Raw genomic sequence first — 22,329 nt, 5'->3', positions numbered from 1 at the left:
AGTTTTTGCAATACTGAGATCCGAGTGGTGTGCAAATATGCAAATGAGCTCTGACCAGTGACAACAGCCCTTGACTGAGAATGGCAGACACACACACACACACACACACGTGTGACTGCAAGTCCGACACCGAGCCATTTAGGAAACAGCCAGTTTGGCCTATTGTTTGTTATGCTGATATAGTTAAAAGGCTGCTTTATGCAAAAAGGCCTCTCACCAATCACAGTGCTTGTTTACTGGGAGCAGTGGGCTTCCTAACCAATCGCAGTGGGGTTAATCCATTGTGAGGTTTATCATGTTCACTACAAGCACACTTTCTCTGGGTCTTGTCCTTGGTGCATAGTGCGCAGCCTCACATCCACAGACGTGTAGTACAGAGACAGTGGAGACTCTCTGGTGGGTTTAAGGTGGACTTCTGTGAGGGGTCTTTGTGGAGGGGGAGAGAGAGGAGGGGGGGGGGGGTTGGGGTTGGGGTGGACGTGGACAGAGCGGTGTGGCATCTCTACTGGACAGCTCCGGGTCTGGTGGCAGCGTAGACGAAGAGGACGATGAGGAGGACAAGGACGGCGAGAGTGGGCAGCACCACAGTGGACACCTGCTCTCTCGCCTCCTGCATCGCCTGCTTCCGCTCCTTCTTGTCCTTCCACGACTCCTTCTTCGGCTTCCCCTTCAGCTGACGCATGGTTCTCGCACTCTCCCCCGCACACACACACACACACACTCTCTTCACGAAGAGTGAGAGCGAGACAGGCAGAAGAGGTTCTCACACACTCCAGAGAGGCTCAGTGAGGTTCCACCTGCAGAAACAAACACACGCTCAGTTATTAATGATTAATAAATACCGATTATCACCACTGTCACAAGATCAAAAGGAAAACAAGGTTCAGACATCATTCAGAAACACTTTCTGAATGGAACCAGACGTCCTCCTCTAAAAGCCCCTCACAGAAAGTGAGGACAGTAGACGGTGGGGGACAGTGGGGGAGTGGTGGATTAAAGCTGAATTGACAGACTCCGAGGACACATTCTCTGTAGAGAAAACGCTTAAAAATAAACCTGTGTTTGGTTTAAAATGATTCAAAACACGAGGTGTTGCCCAGGTGATGCCTCAGACGTCCCATGCCCCTTTCACTCACACACACAAACACACACACAGTCGTCCAGAAATGTTCTGGGGTTTAGCCGGAGGAGCTGTATGTGTGAACGCAAACACCTGCAACTTTCATCCCGGACATTACCCTGACTTTATCCTCCTATCAGAGCGGGTAATGTTCCGGATTATCTCCTGCACTCTGGGACATCTCTGGACCTAATACCCCAGGCTTTAGAGAGCACAACTGGACTCTCTGGGTGGGTAGGACAGCCCCCTCTCCCGCCCTGTCACTGTGCTGACTGTCGGCTGATGTGACAGATCTGTGCAGTTTGCATTCCCCTCCCATGGGTTGAGGCAGTGCCTGTTTACAGCTGGCATTACATTATATCCCCCCCCACCCACCTCCCATGGAAACGTGTCGGTCGAGAGGAGGGACAGCACCTGTGTGGTGCTTTTCTGGAGCCAGACTTCTTTACAGATTCTCTTGAGCTGGCCATTGCCTTCCCCACAAAACATCCAGGGTCCTGCAGAAAGGGCACACTCGTTTCCATGGCAACACTGCAAAGGCCAACTGTGAGAAAGCTTGGAGAGGAAAGGGTATGAAACACAAAAACCAAACACACACACACACTTTCTCTCTCTCTCTAGTACAATACTCCCACCCTGAACACACCCCCCAACTCCAGGCACACACACACAAACAAGAACTGGGCGTAAACCGTTAAACACTAAAAGAATGTAGGGTGTGTGTCTCCATTACACAAAACAATGTTGTTACCCCCAGCCCCCCTTTCCCCCTGTTCTTCAGCGCTCAGGACCCCCACATAGCAGGTGTGATGTGGTGGTGGAGCATTCTCAGTGCTGCAGTGACACTGACGTGGTGGTGGTGTGTTAGTGTGTGTTGTGCTGGTGCGAGTGGATCAGACACAGCAGTGCTGCTTGAGTTTTTAAACCCGTCAGTGTCACTGCTGGACTGACAATAGACACAGGCGTGAGTGTGTGAGTGTGTAAAAAGACCGGCCAAAAAAATCCAGCCGACAGCGTCCTGTGTCACTGATGAAGGACTAGAGGACGACTGACACACACTGTGCAGCGACAGATGAGCTACTGTCTCTGACTTTACATCTACAAGGTGGACCAACGAGGGAAGAGTGTCTCACAGAATGGACAGAGAGTGGACACAGGGTTTAAAAACTCCAGCAGCACTGCTGTGAAAGGGCAGGGGGTAACAAAGTATGCAGAGCAACAGATGGACTACATTTGTGTGTAATTAAAAGAACCAATTGAGTTGAGAGAGTGAGTGTAGAAACAAGGAGATGGTTGTAATGTTGTGGCTGATTGGTGTGTACACGACTATTTGACGCCTGTGTGTAACTCGGGGATAGTGTGTCACCCTAGTTCCCTAAATAGTTCCCTACGTCACACACTAGTGCTCGGATAGGGACACAGCCCAAAAACTGTTACCTCGGCGAGAAGTTGCTGCTTCAGCGACAACTGCGTAATTTAAGGTGGAACACGAATAATAGTTGCGGGAATTAAGGTGGAACGGGAAACACACCAGTTTCTGTTGTATACATTCAGCAAGCAAGCAGGCAAACACACACACACACACACACACACACAAGCTGGACCGTGCTGGAAGTCGCGCGCGTGCCTCACCTTCACGCTTTCCTCGCTCTCGCGCTTCAGCAAACCTCGTTAAAGTGGTGTTAGGTTTGAGTTCCAGATGTTTCCAGGTGTTCTCCGCTGAGTTTGAAGCCTCGTGCTCACAGCTGCAACCGAGCAAAAGTTAGAGCTCCGAGCTCGAGCAGTACGGCGAGAGCGCGAGGACAAAAATAACACACACACACACACACACACAGTTTCTCACATACTCTCTCTCTCTCTCACACACACACACCCACTCCTCTTTCAGTCCCCACAAGGACAGCAATACAAGTTAAATAGAGCGAATGTCCCCCGGTGGTCGGTACCGGGACTAAACTAAATGTAAACCCGGATTATAGAGGAATTAAACTCGGATTTTGTAGCAGCAGAGCAGCGCCACCAACTGGATCTGCAAGGAGCTTTCAGACACGTCATCAACACTGAAAATAACAGCTAGACTGAAGTAAACTGATGAGCCACAACATTAAAACGACGTCCAAACACTCCACTGTGACCCGTCCAGGCATGGACCCCACCTGACCCCAGAAGTAACCCGATGGTCCTCACTGTAAACAAATCTAAGAAGGCAACAGTAAATAAGAAAGTCTGGATTAATATAATATTTATTTGACTTAACTTATGTTTTAAGGCACACAGTTGCACAATAACAGTGTAAACACATACAAAATGAAAAACATGAATATTATAACCACCCAAGTGTTCATCATACATTTTTTGGAGGGGGGTCTTGGTGGACCACTGTCTGTCTGCGCTCCCACAGATTAAGCCCCACTGGAATTCCAAGAAGTTCAACCTTGAGGAACAGTGCAGCCTTGTCCTTAAGTGAGGAACGCCTCTTACATTGAGGTGGGACACGAACCGGGTTTGCTCTGCTTTGGGACCAACCTTCTATCAGCTACACAAACTAGCTTCGTTGATAGTGGTCTTCCGTATCGTGTGAGGTGTCCCTCGCTTCGTGCACACAGACCAGTGGTCCCCTGAGACAGTATCTAGGGGGCAGCCATGGCCTACTGTTTAGGGAACTGGGCTTAGAACTGGAAAGTTGCTGGTTCTATGCCCAGAGGTGGCAGGTCATGACTAAAGACACCCAACCCCCAGCTGCTCCCTGGGAGCTGTGGCTAGGGCTGCCCCCTAGTATTCACTACTATGTTATGGTTTGTTTCACTGCACAGATTGGGTTAAATGCGCAGAATAAATTCCTCTGTGTGTGAGCTCAGTGGCCAATAAAGTGATTCTAAATCTATGCCTTTAATGTTCCCCCAAACATTTATGAAGGTTTCCGAGTTCCTGGGTGTGGGGGGTTGGGTCTGTGGTAGCGCTAACAGACCAGTGGTCCCTCTCTCTCACTGTGATAAATATATTTTCAAGCCAAGTCTGTAGCCATGAACTGAACATTGGGAGCGGTTATTATTAAGGACTGATAAAATATAACCATAATCATATAATCAGAAATCTAGACGTTGTTATGTGATGACACGAGCAGATACTGTAACCAAGGTTTAGGAAATTGAGCAAAAGATTTCAGCACCTATTTTTATTTTCACCTCAGTATATTGGGGGCCATTTTTTCAAACACATAATAGAGGACAGTATATATGTCCCTAAGTGTATCATACAACATTTGTTTTGTCTCTGTACAAGAATAAATAGAAATTAGGATGTTGTTTTCCTGGTGTTCTGTGTCAGATACATTTTCATGATGTGTGTTTGTGTGTATTTTCTGAGTGTGCGAAACTTTAAACACCCCTGGTCAAATCAGGTTCTTGTTGATCCTCTATATCCAACACAGTTTAGTGCACGATTTCTGTTTATGTGCTGACTGTAACAGACTGGACAACATCGATCAGTTATTTACTATAACATCTTCCTCAAATTCATAAAACAAATAATAGTTGTGTATTAAAATGTGCAGACACTGTGTGTGTGTTTGAAATGTGATGCTCTGGTGTAGCGGCACATGATCCTGAGGCACCCAAGCCCTGTTCCATTCCTGGACTAGAGGGTATATGGTGCTCTCTGGAGTGATGGAGCTCCAGCTAATCCAGCTTTGGGATAATTTGGAATCCATGTGTAATCCTCCAGCAGGTGTCCACAAACGTTTAGACAGATAGTGTACGCGTGAGTATGTTTTACGTTAGTGAGTGTGTTCGTCCTCTGTGTGTGTATCCACTTGCGATGTGAGCCAGCTCTCTCTTTGTCTCCCAGCGCTGCAGAGCCGACGTCCATCTCTTCATCTCCGGCTCAGCGACACACACCAACACCTGGACAGGCACACACACACACACGCACTGGTTACATGAAAATAAGACACCAGACCTGTGGAAGGGTATGATGATGTAGAGCTGTAACTCACAGAGCCTGTGTTTGTCTCATTGGAGGACACTTTATCCATAGCCAGTGCAGGAGAGTTCAGTGCGCTGTCTTTAATGTCCCCCCAGGATTCAGGATATTCCTCAGGTCCCTGGTGGTTCAGACCAACCTCACTGTTCAGGCTGTGGAACCTGGAGCGGAACCAGACGTGTGCCTCCTGCAGGTTCTCTGAAATCTGAGGAGGAATGAGGGATAGAGTCAAATGTTAAAAGAAACAGTGACCAGTACTGACTCCCTATGGATTATTCGTTTTAAACCAGCATTTCCAAACAGTTCTGACCATTTAAAGTTGATACTGAACTCAAATTAGTTTCTCTGTGACATTATACATTCTCATATTTAAGAACTATCAGGGCTCTCAACTCTACTGTCCACCAGAGGGCAGCACAGAGCCCATGTCTGATGATTCAATTAGAGGTTAAAGTTTAATTTATTCAATAAAATATATTAAGCTGTCACTTGAAAATCTCAAGTGAGTGTGTGAGGGACTGGGCGAGTGTGAGAGTGACTGGGTGAGTGTGTGAAACTGTCCACAGGTGTGAGTGTGTGAGTGACTGCGTGAGTGTGTGAAACTGTCCACAGGTGTGAGTGTGTGAGTGACTGGGTGAGTGTGTAAAACTGTCCACTGGGTGAATGTGTGAATGACTGGGTGAGTGTGTGAAACTGTCCACAGGTATGAGTGTGTGAAACTGTCCACTGGGTGAGTGTGTGAAACTGTCCACAGGTGTGAGTGTGTGAGTGACTGGGTGAGTGTGTGAAACTGTCCACAGATGTGAGTGTGTGAAACTGTCCACAGGTGTGAGTGTGTGAGTGACTGGGTGAGTGTGTGAGTGACTGCATGAGTGTGTGAAACTGTCCACTAGTGTGTGTGAGTGACTTGCACCCAATGATTCCAAGTGGGCCCTTGACCCACCGCTAACCTGAACAGGATGAAGTAGTTAAAGGAGATGAATGAATGAATGTATTTGTTATGATTGGTTAGAGCTGTACATGATGGTATTTACCTGCTGAGACTCGTGGCTGACCTCCCTCATCTTCTGCTCTGTCTCATCTCTCTCTTCTCTTAACTTTGCTACAACTTTCTCCAGCATCTACACACATGCACACACACGCACGCACGCGTTTATTAAGGAAAATAGCTTAGACTGTGTACATTTAGCTTTTTTTTTTAGGATTTTTGTCAATGATGCAGTAACCTTGTATTTCTCCTGTAGTTTGCGAGTGAGATTCCTCTCGGCTTGTAGCGCCCCCTGGTGCTTGGAGGAAAGTGTATTTAACTGGGCTTGAAGCTCTGCCATTTCAGTGCGCACCTGCAGCAATGACTGTGACTAACACACACAAACACACACACACGCACGCACGCACAGTCTTTATCGTACTCTAGGACTGGTGTGAATTCTGTGACAAATATGAGTGAAGTAATGTCTTGAGGATTCCTGTTTCGATGGGCTGAGCTAACAAAGGATCCCAAGCCCACCTTACCTTCCACCAAAAGTTACATAGTGCAGTTTCCACAGTGCTGAGCCCGGAATAGTGTCAACAAAAAGGCTCTATTCCACATATTGCAGCTCAGTGGACCATCATTATGATTCTGAAGCTGTAATTTCAAAGTAAAAATATGAACTGGTGCTTTATCATTTTGGCGCCCCCTCCAGGGTGTGTTCCGGCCTTGCACCTAGTGATTCCGGGTAGACTCCGGACCCACCGCCGCCCTGAACTGGATAAGGGTTAAAGACACTGAAAGATTGAATGGATGTAATAAAAATGAATAATAATAATTATTAATCTACTTCCAGAAGGTTGACTTACTTTAACTGTAAATAAAAGTGCATCATTGAAAGAGAGGAAACCCACACAAACAGGAACTCACAATTTCACCAGGATTCAGCAATACTGTACACTGTGATTTGTGATTGCCATTATGCTTTGTGGCGTGTGTGTGTGTTTACAGCATTAGTCCTGTGGTACCTGTTCGTAACACTTCCTCTCGTATTCATTCCTTGAGTTCTCAAGGATTTTCATTTCTGTTTCAATGTCCTGTAAACACAGAAACAGCTTTATTTGTACTTTAACAATCACTATTTAGCTGATTATATAATTATGTAAATGACCTCTGTATTGATTGGCTGGCTGCATTCCCAAAACATTCCTTATAACTCGAACAAAACATCTTTTAGACTCAATCGATTGCTATACATAGGTTACTCTGTGGATACTTGTGACATCACAAAAACACTGAACTCTATACAAGCTCACTGTCTCCCACCTTAGCTCTCTGAGCCACTGTGTCATCCAGATGCTGCTTTAGCTGAGCTTTCTGAGCTTTGATCCGAGACTTCTGATTGGACACAAGCTTCTCCAGCTCGGACACTTTCCACCTCAGCTCCTGATTGGCTCGTGACAGGTCATGTGACAGGCCGGATGCATCTTCAAGAGCTTTCTTCAGCTTTGACATGAGAAGAGGAGAAGAGAGATTCACACTGACACCTAGTGGCCTGGATGTGTCAGAGAATCTGTACTAAGCTTAGTTTAAATATGGCCGCCCCCATGTGGCCGACCCACTCTATGAAGTGTAAACGGGTTTGTCCAGGGACTACAGAACACTACCTCAGCTACTTCTCTCAGAGTTGATTTCTTCCCATGATGCTTTTCTGTGAGGAGCTGCTGCTTCAGAGCGTCAACCTGCACCTCCAAATGACCAATCTCCTCTCTCGCCTTGAGTAGCTCCACCTCCCTGCTCACACACACACACACACACACACACACTGTGGATGAAGCAGCGGGGAATGTTGGTCTATGAAAGTGGCCAGTGAGTGTTTTTCGGTGAGTGAAGACATACCTCTGTCTGAGTGTGTGCTGCTGCACTCTCTCCAAACTGGGAGACAGTCTCCTGTCCCACTGAGCTGTGTCCAGCACGTCATACAGAGCAGCACTCTTCTAAAGGACAATGAACAGAACAAAGAAGCTGCTCTCACAACGTGGACAACCAGAAAAACTCAGCCAGCTTCTAGGACTGAACTGGGGGGTGTGGGTTCTACACATGAGACTGAGGGACTGAGAGAGGACACAGGACACAGGAGACTGACCAGTGAGATTCAGATTTAGTTGTGGTTTGTGTATCATTGTTGGTAAATATATATTTTTTCTGTGTGTGTGTGTGTGTGTGTGTGTGTGTGTGTGTATACCTGTGTGCACATGCTCTCCAAACTGCAGTTTGTTTGGTTTTGTTTTGTAGATTCCGCCCCCAGAGCTTTCAGCTCTTCCCCCATTTTCTGCACTTGGTTCTGAACAAACACACACACACACAACAACAACAACAACTTCATAGATGCACATTGCTTAGAGTGAGATGGAGAGAGAGAGAGAGAGAGAGAGAGAGAGAGAGAGAGAGAGAGACCTGTAATTTGTTCTTGTCATAGGTCAGCTTATACTTGCTCTCCAAAAACTCCCTCAACGTCTGCTCCAGCTGGTGCTGAGAACACATAAAGACAGAGAGAGAGTGGGGGGGGAGAGGAAGAGAGAGAGGGTGCAAGAGGAAAAGAGAAAGAGAGAGAGGGTGAGAAAGGAAAGGAAAGAGAGAGAGAGAGAGAGAGAGAAAGAAAACACCTGGTTCCACACTCAGTAAATTCATTTGACCTCTGTACCTGCTGATGCTGTACCACTGACAGTTTTCCCATCAGTCCCCTGTTCTCATCTTCCTTCTTCTGAAGGGTGGAGCTTATCTCACCCATCTCCACCTTCCAATTAGACACAGGAAACGAGCATCAGGTTATGGAAACAAATAAAGAAAGTAAATCAGGACCCATGAGTCTGTACCTGCAGCTCGGAGAGTTGTATTTGCAGAGCGTTCCGCTCTCTTTCCAACTTACAGACTTCTCCAGTCATCTGAGAGAGAGAGAGAGAGAGAGAGAGAGAGAGAGAGAGAGAGAGAGAGAGAGAGAGAGAGAGAGAGAGAAATTATGCACTTCATAATTTGTCAAGACCCCCACAGAGCAGCAATCATTCTCAGCGCTGCAGTGACACTGACGTGGTGGTGGTGTGTTAGTGTGTGTTGTGTTGTGAGTGGATCAGACACAGCAGCAGCTGCTGGAGTTTTTAAACCCCTCAGTGTCACTGCTGGACTGAGAATAGTCAACCGACCACTGTGCCACTGATGAAGGACTAGAGGATGACCGACACACACTGTGCAGCGACAGATGAGCTACTGTCTCTGACTTTACATCTACAAGGTGGACCAACGAGGGAGGAGTGTCTCACAGAGTGGACAGGGAGTGGAGAAACAAGGGGGTGGTTTTAAAGTTATGGCTGGTGGGTGTTTACCTCTGTCTTTATCTCCTCCCTCTCTCTCTGTAGATTCTCCCTCTCTTTCACTGAGCCGTTGACCTCAGCCCTCAGGCGCTCGATGCTTTTGTCGAGCAGTGACTGGTGACTGACCGCGGTGTCCAAGGCAAGGGCCGAGCTCTGCTGCAGTTTGGCATGATCCGCCCGCAGGGTGTCACTTTAGGAGAAAGGACAGCATCCGATTGGCTGAGGATTGTATCAGTCATAACATTTAACGGTGTAATCTGTGTATTTTGTGCATATTCTTACTGTGCAACAGTGCTTTCACTGACACCTAGTGGCCTGGATGTGTCAGAGATACTCTTAATTAAAACCTATGACTAAGAGTTTGGGCTAAGTAATATTACATTACCAGGCTGAAGTGACTCAAATCTGATATTTTCAGGATGTGTTGATATGTCAAATCAGATTTGGTCAAGTGGCGCAGCAGGTAGTTTTGGCGACTCATAAGTGTCCGTAGGTGTGAGTGTATGTCGCCCTGTGAAGGACTGGTGCCCCCTCCAGGGTGTATCCCAGCCTTGCACCCAGTGATTCTGGGTAGACTGCGGAACCACCGCCGCCCTGAACTGGATAAGGGTTACAGACGATGAATGACATACCTGCTCCTAGATCAGACACATATCCTACTCATGGGCATATGACATGAATGTGAACAGTTAGATGAGAATTCATGCGTCTAGATAAGGCTGGTGTTATTGGTTATATGGTCGTATTGTACTGTTGTAAACATGTGCGCCCCCTAGTGGGGGACACTCTCTGTAGATATGAAACTGCTTAAAGCAATGTTCACAATTCTAACCCAATAACTTTTTTAAAAATCAGAGAATGTTTCTGCCAGCTCTATTCTGGTTGCACACTGGAAAAACATCCTGTGTTTGTACGCAGACCTAGCTCTGTAAATTGCAATCAGACTAATGGCTCGGTTCGAAATGGCTCAGGGCTTTTCTCTGTGCATCACTAGCTGAGCCCTGACTAAGAAAATGGCATCTGAAGGCGTGTGGATTGTGGAGAGACCTCTGCACATTGAGAAGCATGAAAAGAGATGAGGATGTTGCTCTATTCCTGCTCCATAGGTGAGAAAGATTGACTATTTTTGCTGTTTCAGACGTATTATAACTTAAGGTGGAACTGAGTCAGATAGCTCACTTTCCAAGAAAGTAAACCCAGACCTAAAGTTCCACAAAACTAAACAGCTTAGTTTCTGTGGTGGTTTAAACAGTGAATAAAACCTTACAGACAAGATGCTGAGCTTCTGAATGAAAACAAACTGCGGTGTTGTTTTGCTGTGTTAATGGCAGTCCTCCAGAATCATCTATGTTCCCTTTAATTCAGGGACTCAATAACTCACAGTTCTTTCTGTAGCAGTAGCCGGTCTGCTAGCGCCCCCTGCAGTTCTGACTGGATGCTTTTCTTAGCAGCATCTAACAGAAGGTCCTGCTCCTTCAGACGCTGGGTTACACACTCTTGTTCTGTCTGGAACACACACACACTAGTAATGACTCCATACAGCTTATTTTAATACATAAAAGCTTATTTATTGAATGTAAAGCTCTGAATCTGGGTTTGATGGACGTTTGGAAGACCACTCCTCTGGTTCCCTAATGAATCTGCTCGTTCTGACAGGCACCAAACCCCTCAGAGCCTCTGAAGAAAAGCTTCTTAAAATCACAGACACTTCTCTGTATGATCTGCTTCTGAAACCCCACCTTAAACACTCCCACAGTCATAACAGGGAGAGAGGCCTGTCATAAAAACAGACGATTCCCGTCTGCTGCAGTCAGCACACACCGCTCTCAGGCTCCTTAACACCATGCAGGAGGGGAACGCCACCCAAACTTCACACTTTCCCCACAGTTCACAGGCCGATGTGTAAACAAAGCCACTGACGATGGTTTGCTGCTGTTTCTGAAACTTTCTAAAACTCATTAAAGGAACCTTACCTTCAGACTCTTCTGGAGTCGACTGTTCTCCGCTGTGAGAGAACAAAGAGCTGAACTCAGATCAGAGCACTGAGTCTCCAACTGATCATTTAAGGCCTGAGAGAGAGAGAGAGAGAGAGAGAGAGAGAGAGAGAGAGAGAGAGAGAGATTTGTATGTGTATGTTTGTGTGTGTACTTGTGTGTATTTGCATGTTTCTGTGTGTATATGTGTGTGTTTGTATGTTTGTGTGTGTGTGTGTTTGTATGTATGTGTGTGTACCTGAACTTTATCTGCAGCCATTTTCAGTTCTGCTTCATCCTTTAGAAGTCTGCTGTTCTCCTGCTGTTGCTTCTGCAGAGCCATTCTCACACTCTACACACACACACTTCATGTATCATTTAACTTTAAAAGGATCGATGAAAAGGGAAACGAGTGTAACCCCCTGGTCATTCTCACCTGTAACTCTCTGGTCAGTTCCGACACCAGAGTGTCCCTCCGCTCTGAGGAGACAAACCTAATCTCAGTTTAACTCACTTTAACAGACAAGCAGAGAGAAGACTACATGTCCCACAATCCTCAGCTGTTCACCTAATTGGTCCCTGAGCTGCTCACGCTCTTTCTGTAAGCGCTCTATCAGCTCCTCCTTCTCCTGAAGCTCCGCCCTCGTCTCCTGTCCGTCATTACGAAGGGCGTGGCAGTCTGCTTGGAGAAGACTCACCTGAAGCACAAAGAAGAAGGGTTCCTTAGGTAAATGTTAAAGTTGCGGTCAGTGAAACCTCAGTGGGAAACATCCAGGGGAATCTCTCAGCAGTGGAACCGAAGTGTGAACCGAAGTGTGCAGCAGGTGAGACAGAGTCACTGTTAAAGCACCAATCAGTATCATAGCTTCCCCCTTTAGCTGCTCTATAAAACATAGAAAGAGAGGAGGGAGGGATAGAGAGACAGAAAGAGATTTGTATGTTTATGTTTGTTTATGTATTTGTATGCTTGTGTGTGTGTGTGTGTATTTGTATGTTTGTGTATGTGTGTGTGTGTGTATCTTTCCGGATCATTCTGGTCCAAAATCAGTGGTGTGACCCGGTCACAATGTCCCAGTCACAAATAACAACGTTCCAGCTCAGAACACAGTTCCACAGCTCCATAGACCACTGCCGGGGGCTATACTCTATGCACTGTACACTGATACACACTTAACAATGATGATTCCACAAGAGTTCTTTAGTAAAGAATATGGTTCTGTATAGAGCCTTAAACACTTGAAGAACCTTTTGCACAATTAAAGGGTTCTTTGCATCATGAAGGGGCTCTTCAGATTGATGGAGAATGTTCTATACAGGTTCTATAAAGCAACATTTAGAAAAGGGTTCTAGACGGCACAAAAAATGTTCCTCCATTTTTACAAGCTTGAAATCATATTGAAATCAATAGAAGAACCCTTTAATCATGCAAAAGGTCCTTCGAGTGTTCAGGGTACTATATAGAACCATTTTCTTTAATTAAGGAACATTGTAGAACCATCATTTTTAAGTGTGTATTTTAGCTAGGACTAGACACTTAAAAATTATGGTTCTGCAAGGGTTCTTTATTAAAAAGAAATGGTTCTAAATGGCACCAATAACTGTTCTTCTATTGTTACGATGTCAAGCTTGGAACAATAGAGGAACCCTTTTGGTGCCGTATAAAAGGTGCTGTATAAAACCATCAATCTGAAGAACACATTCACGATGCAAAGAAATCGTCCAAAATGTTCTTCAAGTGTTCAGGGTTCTATACAGAACCATGTTCTATACTAAAGGAGCCTTGTAGAACCATAATTTTGAAGCATTTAAGTTTTGAGGGGTGTCTACAAGCGTTTGGAGCTCTGACCTGTTCCCTCTCTCTCTCCACAGCCGCCTCCATCTCCTCCAGCCTTTGCAGCAGGGCACGGAGGGAGCGCTCGGCCTCCAGGCGTCCCGCCGTCTCCTCCGCCAGCTCCGCCTTCTTCTGTGGAGAAGCCAGAGCTCATGTTTTATACAGCAGCTAAAGGGTGAAGCTGTTTTACTGATCAGTGCTTTAACAGTGACCCTGTCTCACCTGCTGCAGTTTCTCACTCATCTGGACTTGGACTGTCTTCAGTTCATCTGCAGTCACAGCAATGTCCATCTGCACAAATATTATAATAATAATAATAATAACGAATAACAATAACACTACATTCATTTATTCATTGTCTGTAAATCTTATCCAGTTCAGGGTTGCAGTGGGTCCGGAGCCTACCCGGAATCACTGGGCGCAGGACGGGAACACACCCTGGAGGGGGCGCCAGTCCTTCACAGGGTGACACACTCTCACACATTCACTCACGCACTCACACCTACGGACACTTTTGAGTCTCCAATCCACCACCAACGTGTGTTTTTGGAGCGTGAGAGGAAACCGGAGCCCCTGGAGGAAACCCACACAGACACAGGGAGAACACACCACACTCCTCACAGACAGTCACCCGGAGGAAACCCACGCAGACACAGGGAGTACACACCACACTCCTCATAGACAGTCACCCGGAGGAAACCCACACAGACACAGGGAGTACACACCACACTCCTCATAGACAGTCACCCGGAGGAAACCCACGCAGACACAGGGAGTACACACCACACTCCTCATAGACAGTCACCCGGAGGAAACCCACACAGACACAGGGAGAACACACCACACTCCTCATAGACAGTCACCCGGAGGAAACCCACACAGACACAGGGAGAACACACCACACTCCTCACAGACAGTCACCTGGAGGAAACCCACGCAGACACAGGGAGAACACACCACACTCCTCACAGACAGTCACCTGGAGGAAACCCACGCAGACACAGGGAGAACACACCACACTCCTCACAGACAGTCACCCGGAGGAAACCCACACAGACACAGGGAGAACACACCACACTCCTCATAGACAGTCACCCGGAGGAAACCCACACAGACACAGGGAGAACACACCACACTCCTCACAGACAGTCACCCGGAGGAAACCCACGCAGACACAGGGAGAACACACCACACTCCTCACAGACAGTCACCCGGAGGAAACCCACGCAGACACAGGGAGAACACACCACACTCCTCACAGACAGTCACCCGGAGGAAACCCACACAGACACAGGGAGAACACACCACACTCCTCACAGACAGTCACCCGGAGGAAACCCACGCAGACACAGGGAGAACACACCACACTCCTCACAGACAGTCACCCGGAGGAAACCCACGCAGACACAGGGAGAACACACCACACTCCTCACAGACAGTCACCCGGAGGAAACCCACGCAGACACAGGGAGAACACACCACACTCCTCACAGACAGTCACCCGGAGGAAACCCACGCAGACACAGGGAGAACACACCACACTCCTCACAGACAGTCACCCGGAGGAAACCCACGCAGACACAGGGAGAACACACCACACTCCTCACAGACAGTCACCCGGAGGAAACCCACGCAGACACAGGGAGAACACACCACACTCCTCACAGACAGTCACCCGGAGGAAACCCACGCAGACACAGGGAGAACACACCACACTCCTCACAGACAGTCACCCGGAGGAAACCCACGCAGACACAGGGAGAACACACCACACTCCTCACAGACAGTCACCCGGAGGAAACCCACGCAGACACAGGGAGAACACACCACACTCCTCACAGACAGTCACCCGGAGGAAACCCACGCAGACACAGGGAGAACACACCACACTCCTCACAGACAGTCACCCGGAGTAAACCCACGCAGACACAGGGAGAACACACCACACTCCTCACAGACAGTCACCCGGAGGAAACCCACGCAGACACAGGGAGAACACACCACACTCCTCACAGACAGTCACCCGGAGGAAACCCATGCAGACACAGGGAGAACACACCACACTCCTCACAGACAGTCACCCGGAGGAAACCCACGCAGACACTGGGCAGTACTACTACCTGTAGCCTTAAAACAATAGTACTTTGTCCCATGAGCAATCCCTGGGTTGATGCCATTTTACTGTTTACCGTTCCCCTATAACATCAAAACGATATTTTACACCACTGTATACTTCACTGTACAGAATCTAATATGGATTAGTACTTTAGAGCAATGTAAGACGTCCAGCTGTTGTCTGAGTTTGTTCGCCTCCAGCTGTGCTTCCTCCAGCTGTTCCCTCAGACGCATGACCTCCCTCCGTGAAGAACGCTGCTCCTCCTCAATCTGCTCTTGAAGAGAGGCTAACTGCTCCTCTAGACGGGCTACAACACACACACACACACACACACACACACGAGCACCAGATTGTCACACCCAAAGCTGAGTGTCAACTAGAGCTGATGGGTTGGAGGTAGAAGTCTCAAGGAGACACACTGAGATCGTGAGAGACGCAGAGAGAGAGAGAAGCAAAAAGAAAATGCAGACAGATCAGTGTTTACCTGTATGAGAGGGTTGGAGCTGTCTCTCTGTCTCCAGCCGGAAGATGGTGAGTCTGATTGTGTGTAAGACAGTCTCCAGGCGACATACTCGTCTCACCAGTGTCTCTGTGTGTCTCCACAGCATATCGTCTCCTCCAAGAACCTGCTGGACTCTGACTGGGCTCAGAGGCCGCATACACACCCCTGAACTCGGTGAGCTGGTGATTCGCAGGGTCTCCTGCTGCGACTCCACTGTCCCCGGGGTCCCCAGAGTCTTTACATCCCTCATCAGCCTGTCTGTCTGCTCCTCAGCCACCAAGAGGCGCTGCTGCAGCAGGGACAGGGACTCGGAGGCTGTGGCCCCCACATTCAGGGGGGCGATCACCGGCTGGGACATTATCTAAAAGATGGAGATTAAGCTGACAACCGATAGATATCATTCATTCATTCATTTGTTCATTCACACACTCACCCAGTCACTCACACATACAACTGTGGACAGGTTCACACACTCACCCAGTCACTCACACACTCACACCTGTGCACAGTTTCACACACTCACCCAGTCACTCACACACTCACCCAGTCACTCACACACTCACACCTGTGGACAGTTTCACACACTCACCCAGTCACTCACACACTCACACCTGTGGACAGTTTCACACACTCACCCAGTCACTCACACACTCACACCTGTGGACAGTTTCACACACTCACCCAGTCACTCACACACACCTGTGGACAGTTTCACACACTCACCCAGTCACTCACATACTCATATCTGTGGACAGTTTCACACACTCACCCAGTCATTCACACACTTACACCTGTGGACAGTTTCACACACTCACCCAGTCACTCACACACTCACACCTGTGGACAGTTTCACACACTCACCCAGTCACTCACACACTTACATCTGTGGACAGTTTCACACACTCACCCAGTCACTCACATACTCATATCTGTGGACAGTTTCACACACTCACCCATTCACTCACACACTCACACCTGTGTACAGTTTCACACACTCACGCAGTCACTCACATCTGTGGACAGTTTTACACACTCACCCAGTCACTCACACCTGTGGACAGTTTCACACACTCACCCAGTCACTCACTCACTCACACCTGTGGACAGTTTCACACACTCACCCAGTCACTCACACACTCACACCTGTGGACAGTTTCACACACTCACCCAGTCACTCACATACTCATATCTGTGGACAGTCTCACACACTCAACCAGTCACTCACACACTCACATCTGTGGACAGTTTCACACACTCACCCATTCACTCACACACTCACACCTGTGGACAGTTTCACACACTCACCCAGTCACTCACACCTGTGGACAGTTTCACACACTCACCCATTCACTCACACACTCACACCTGTGGACAGTTTCACACACTCACCCAGTCACTCACACCTGTGGACAGTTTCACACACTCACCCAGTCACTCACACACTCACACCTGTGGACAGTTTCACACACTCACCCAGTCACTCACACCTGTGGACAGTTTCACACACTTACCCGGTCACTCACATACTCACACCTGTGGACAGTTTCACACACTTACCCAGTCACTCACATACTCATATCTGTGGACAGTTTCACACACTCACCCATTCACTCACACACTCACATCTGTGGACAGTTTCACACACTCACCCAGTCACTCACACACTCACACCTGTGGACAGTTTCACACATTCAACCAGTCACTCACACACTCACACCTGTGGACAGTTTCACACACTCACCCAGTCACTCACACCTGTGGACAGTTTCACACACTCACCCATTCACTCACACCTGTGGACAGTTTCACACACTCACCCAGTCACTCACACCTGTGGACAGTTTCACACACTCACCCAGTCACTCACACCTGTGGACAGTTTCACACACTCACCCATTCACTCACACCTGTGGACAGTTTCACACACTCACCCAGTCACTCACACCTGTGGACAGTTTCACACACTCACCCAGTCACTCACACACTCACACCTGTGGACAGTTTCACACACTCACCCAGTCACTCACACCTGTGGACAGTTTCACACACTTACCCAGTCACTCACATACTCACACCTGTGGACAGTTTCACACACTTACCCAGTCACTCACATATTCATACCTGTGGACAGTTTCACACACTCACCCAGTCACTCACACCTGTGGACAGTTTCACACACTCACCCAGTCACTCACACACTCACACCTGTGGACAGTTTCACACACTCACCCAGTCACTCACACCTGTGGACAGTTTCACACACTCACCCAGTCACTCACACCTGTAGACAGTTTCACACACTCACCCAGTCACTCACACCTGTGGACAGTTTCACACACTTACCCGGTCACTCACATACTCACACCTGTGGACAGTTTCACACACTCACCCAGTCACTCACACACTCACATCTGTGCACAGTTTCACACACTCACCCAGTCACTCACACACTCACACCTGTGGACAGTTTCACACATTCAACCAGTCACTCACACACTCACACCTGTGGACAGTTTCACACACTCACCCAGTCACTCACACCTGTGGACAGTTTCACACACTCACCCAGTCACTCACACCTGTGGACAGTTTCACACACTCACCCAGTCACTCACACACTCACACCTGTGGACAGTTTCACACACTCACCCAGTCACCCACACCTGTGGACAGTTTCACACACTTACCCGGTCACTCACATACTCACACCTGTGGACAGTTTCACACACTTACCCAGTCACTCAAATACTCATATCTGTGGACAGTTTCACACACTCACCCAGTCACTCACACCTGTGGACAGTTTCACACACTCACCCAGTCACTCACACACTCACACCTGTGGACAGTTTCACACACTCACCCAGTCACTCACACCTGTGGACAGTTTCACACACTTACCCGGTCACTCACATACTCACACCTGTGGACAGTTTCACACACTTACCCAGTCACTCACATACTCATATCTGTGGACAGTTTCACACACTTACCCGGTCACTCACACACTCACACCTGTGGACAATTTCACACACACACACCTGTGGACAGTTTCACACACTCACCCAGTCACTCACATACTCATATCTGTGGACAGTTTCACACATTTACCCGGTCACTCACACACTCAACCGGTCACTCACACACTCAAACCTGGGGTCTATGTCACACACTGAAAAGGTGTTGATTGTAGAGAAACTCACCGACTCAGATATCTTTTCAGTGTTGGTGAATGGAACCAGACGTCTCCATGTCTTAGCTATTTGCAGTTTTGTCTTCAGAGCTGAGAACGACAAGGTACTGTTTACACAGATGTTTAAAAATGATATCAGTTTCTTCCCAAGGCTAAATGAGTAGATTTGTAAGTACAGACACGGCATAAAAGCAGCCGCTGTGAGGCAAACAGCTCAGACTCTTGAGATTTACTGCGTTTCCAAGAGACAGAAATGTGTGTGCAAGGAAAACAAATAAGCAGGGATCAGTACATCACACAGAAACAGGCAAGAAGATACAACAGGGTGAGAAATAAAATAAATAAAACAGATTAAAAAAGTTAAATAAAATAAATATAATGAAATAAAACAGGGAAAAGGGGGTGGCGTGCTCAAAAGTTATAGAACACAAACAGAGTATAAGCAAACAATATAAAATAGAACAGATAGAAAATCCATATACAATCTTACAGTCTCTCCACTTACAATTGTGTGTTTGGGCTGTGGGAGGAAACTGAAACACTTGGAGGAAACCCGCACATACACAGGGAGAACAGTTTCACACACTCACCCAGTCACTCACACACTCACACCTGTGGACAGTTTCACACATTCAACCAGTCACTCACACACTCACACCTGTGGACAGTTTCACACACTCACCCAGTCACTCACACCTGTGGACAGTTTCACACACTCACCCATTCACTCACACCTGTGGACAGTTTCACACACTCACCCAGTCACTCACACCTGTGGACAGTTTCACACACTCACCCAGTCACTCACACCTGTGGACAGTTTCACACACTCACCCATTCACTCACACCTGTGGACAGTTTCACACACTCACCCAGTCACTCACACCTGTGGACAGTTTCACACACTCACCCAGTCACTCACACACTCACACCTGTGGACAGTTTCACACACTCACCCAGTCACTCACACCTGTGGACAGTTTCACACACTTACCCAGTCACTCACATACTCACACCTGTGGACAGTTTCACACACTTACCCAGTCACTCACATATTCATACCTGTGGACAGTTTCACACACTCACCCAGTCACTCACACCTGTGGACAGTTTCACACACTCACCCAGTCACTCACACACTCACACCTGTGGACAGTTTCACACACTCACCCAGTCACTCACACCTGTGGACAGTTTCACACACTCACCCAGTCACTCACACCTGTAGACAGTTTCACACACTCACCCAGTCACTCACACCTGTGGACAGTTTCACACACTTACCCGGTCACTCACATACTCACACCTGTGGACAGTTTCACACACTCACCCAGTCACTCACACACTCACATCTGTGCACAGTTTCACACACTCACCCAGTCACTCACACACTCACACCTGTGGACAGTTTCACACATTCAACCAGTCACTCACACACTCACACCTGTGGACAGTTTCACACACTCACCCAGTCACTCACACCTGTGGACAGTTTCACACACTCACCCAGTCACTCACACCTGTGGACAGTTTCACACACTCACCCAGTCACTCACACACTCACACCTGTGGACAGTTTCACACACTCACCCAGTCACCCACACCTGTGGACAGTTTCACACACTTACCCGGTCACTCACATACTCACACCTGTGGACAGTTTCACACACTTACCCAGTCACTCAAATACTCATATCTGTGGACAGTTTCACACACTCACCCAGTCACTCACACCTGTGGACAGTTTCACACACTCACCCAGTCACTCACACACTCACACCTGTGGACAGTTTCACACACTCACCCAGTCACTCACACCTGTGGACAGTTTCACACACTTACCCGGTCACTCACATACTCACACCTGTGGACAGTTTCACACACTTACCCAGTCACTCACATACTCATATCTGTGGACAGTTTCACACACTTACCCGGTCACTCACACACTCACACCTGTGGACAATTTCACACACACACACCTGTGGACAGTTTCACACACTCACCCAGTCACTCACATACTCATATCTGTGGACAGTTTCACACATTTACCCGGTCACTCACACACTCAACCGGTCACTCACACACTCAAACCTGGGGTCTATGTCACACACTGAAAAGGTGTTGATTGTAGAGAAACTCACCGACTCAGATATCTTTTCAGTGTTGGTGAATGGAACCAGACGTCTCCATGTCTTAGCTATTTGCAGTTTTGTCTTCAGAGCTGAGAACGACAAGGTACTGTTTACACAGATGTTTAAAAATGATATCAGTTTCTTCCCAAGGCTAAATGAGTAGATTTGTAAGTACAGACACGGCATAAAAGCAGCCGCTGTGAGGCAAACAGCTCAGACTCTTGAGATTTACTGCGTTTCCAAGAGACAGAAATGTGTGTGCAAGGAAAACAAATAAGCAGGGATCAGTACATCACACAGAAACAGGCAAGAAGATACAACAGGGTGAGAAATAAAATAAATAAAACAGATTAAAAAAGTTAAATAAAATAAATATAATGAAATAAAACAGGGAAAAGGGGGTGGCGTGCTCAAAAGTTATAGAACACAAACAGAGTATAAGCAAACAATATAAAATAGAACAGATAGAAAATCCATATACAATCTTACAGTCTCTCCACTTACAATTGTGTGTTTGGGCTGTGGGAGGAAACTGAAACACTTGGAGGAAACCCGCACATACACAGGGAGAACACGCCACACTCTTCACAGACAGTGACCCGAGTAGAGGATCCCACCCTGGACATCACACTCCCTGGATCCAGACCAATGCATTAGGGCATTAGTAAAAACGACCTCTAGTGGCAAAGCAGACGAACCACAACAACAGTAACAGCAAGTTTGTCCCAGAGCATAGTTTTCTGAACAGGTTTTTGCAGGCGCGGAATGCACTTGTGCTGATACCTGAGCTAAATTTGTTATTTTTTATTATTTTATTTGGTTAAAAATTAAAGTTAATTTATATTATGTAGGAAGAAAATCGCCTAGGGTACCTTTAAACCACCTGAAGCTTCTTCAGCTTGGTGTAACAGTAAAGTGAAGCGACCTTGTGGACAGTCCCAGCGTATTTTACAGTGTTACAGAGGTTTGTTTAGCTCAGTTTACGCTTATTTTAAATTTATTCAGTATACAGATCTTATTTAATAAGATATTTATGTTTTTTTCTGCGCTAACGCAACGGAGCCCCCGAGAGGCACTTCCTGTTGCTGCGGTTGTTTCTGTGGCAACCGCTGCCGTGATTTTTCACTTTGTTTACGGACA

At 47.4% G+C, this 22,329-nt stretch overlaps 1 protein-coding gene and 1 long non-coding RNA gene across 3 annotated transcripts; both read right to left on the bottom strand.

Moving 5' to 3' along the window:
- Window positions 1-744: 744 nt before the first annotated feature.
- On the bottom strand, window positions 745-2,994 carry LOC136705766 (uncharacterized). Its single transcript, XR_010804085.1, has 3 exons — window positions 2,753-2,994; window positions 1,535-1,617; window positions 745-797 (listed from the first exon to the last, which is right to left on the bottom strand). It is a non-coding gene; the product is annotated as an uncharacterized lncRNA (long non-coding RNA).
- A 383-nt stretch (window positions 2,995-3,377) lies between these two features.
- ccdc150 (coiled-coil domain containing 150) lies at window positions 3,378-22,159 on the bottom strand. Of its 2 annotated transcripts, XM_066679482.1 has the most exons (26): window positions 22,062-22,159; window positions 21,694-21,823; window positions 21,199-21,278; window positions 19,065-19,144; window positions 15,844-16,222; window positions 15,509-15,666; window positions 13,466-13,534; window positions 13,259-13,375; window positions 11,981-12,110; window positions 11,849-11,892; window positions 11,672-11,764; window positions 11,413-11,508; window positions 10,821-10,945; window positions 9,452-9,629; window positions 8,948-9,016; window positions 8,776-8,868; window positions 8,529-8,603; window positions 8,317-8,415; window positions 7,971-8,068; window positions 7,739-7,865; window positions 7,398-7,577; window positions 7,100-7,168; window positions 6,328-6,459; window positions 6,136-6,222; window positions 5,115-5,306; window positions 3,378-5,022 (listed from the first exon to the last, which is right to left on the bottom strand). In XM_066679482.1, exons 5-26 carry the CDS (start codon window positions 16,217-16,219, stop codon window positions 4,891-4,893), a joined length of 2,739 nt encoding a protein of 912 aa, XP_066535579.1. In that variant the 5' UTR covers window positions 16,220-16,222; window positions 19,065-19,144; window positions 21,199-21,278; window positions 21,694-21,823; window positions 22,062-22,159; the 3' UTR covers window positions 3,378-4,890. The 2 variants fall into 2 exon arrangements, with proteins under 2 accessions (XP_066535579.1, XP_066535587.1); XM_066679490.1 differs by lacking the exon at window positions 8,529-8,603.
- Window positions 22,160-22,329: the final 170 nt, after the last annotated feature.

Source organism: Hoplias malabaricus, chromosome 1 (assembly GCF_029633855.1).
Source record: "Hoplias malabaricus isolate fHopMal1 chromosome 1, fHopMal1.hap1, whole genome shotgun sequence".
Taxonomy (NCBI): Eukaryota; Metazoa; Chordata; class Actinopteri; order Characiformes; family Erythrinidae; genus Hoplias; species Hoplias malabaricus.
Note: the sequence above shows the minus strand (reverse complement) of the source record. Positions and strands in the feature narration are given on the sequence as shown.

Coding starts and splice junctions, on each gene's coding strand:
- ccdc150 (XM_066679482.1), bottom strand. CDS start 16,219: ATGTCCCAGCCGGTGATCGCCCCCCTGAATGTGGGGGCCACAGCCTCC. Junction 11,509..11,671: donor TGGCTGCAGATAAAGTTCAG/GTACACACACAT, acceptor TCTCTCTCTCAG/GCCTTAAATGATCAGTTGGA. Junction 10,946..11,412: donor GACTCCAGAAGAGTCTGAAG/GTAAGGTTCCTT, acceptor TGTGTGTTCCAG/ACAGAACAAGAGTGTGTAAC.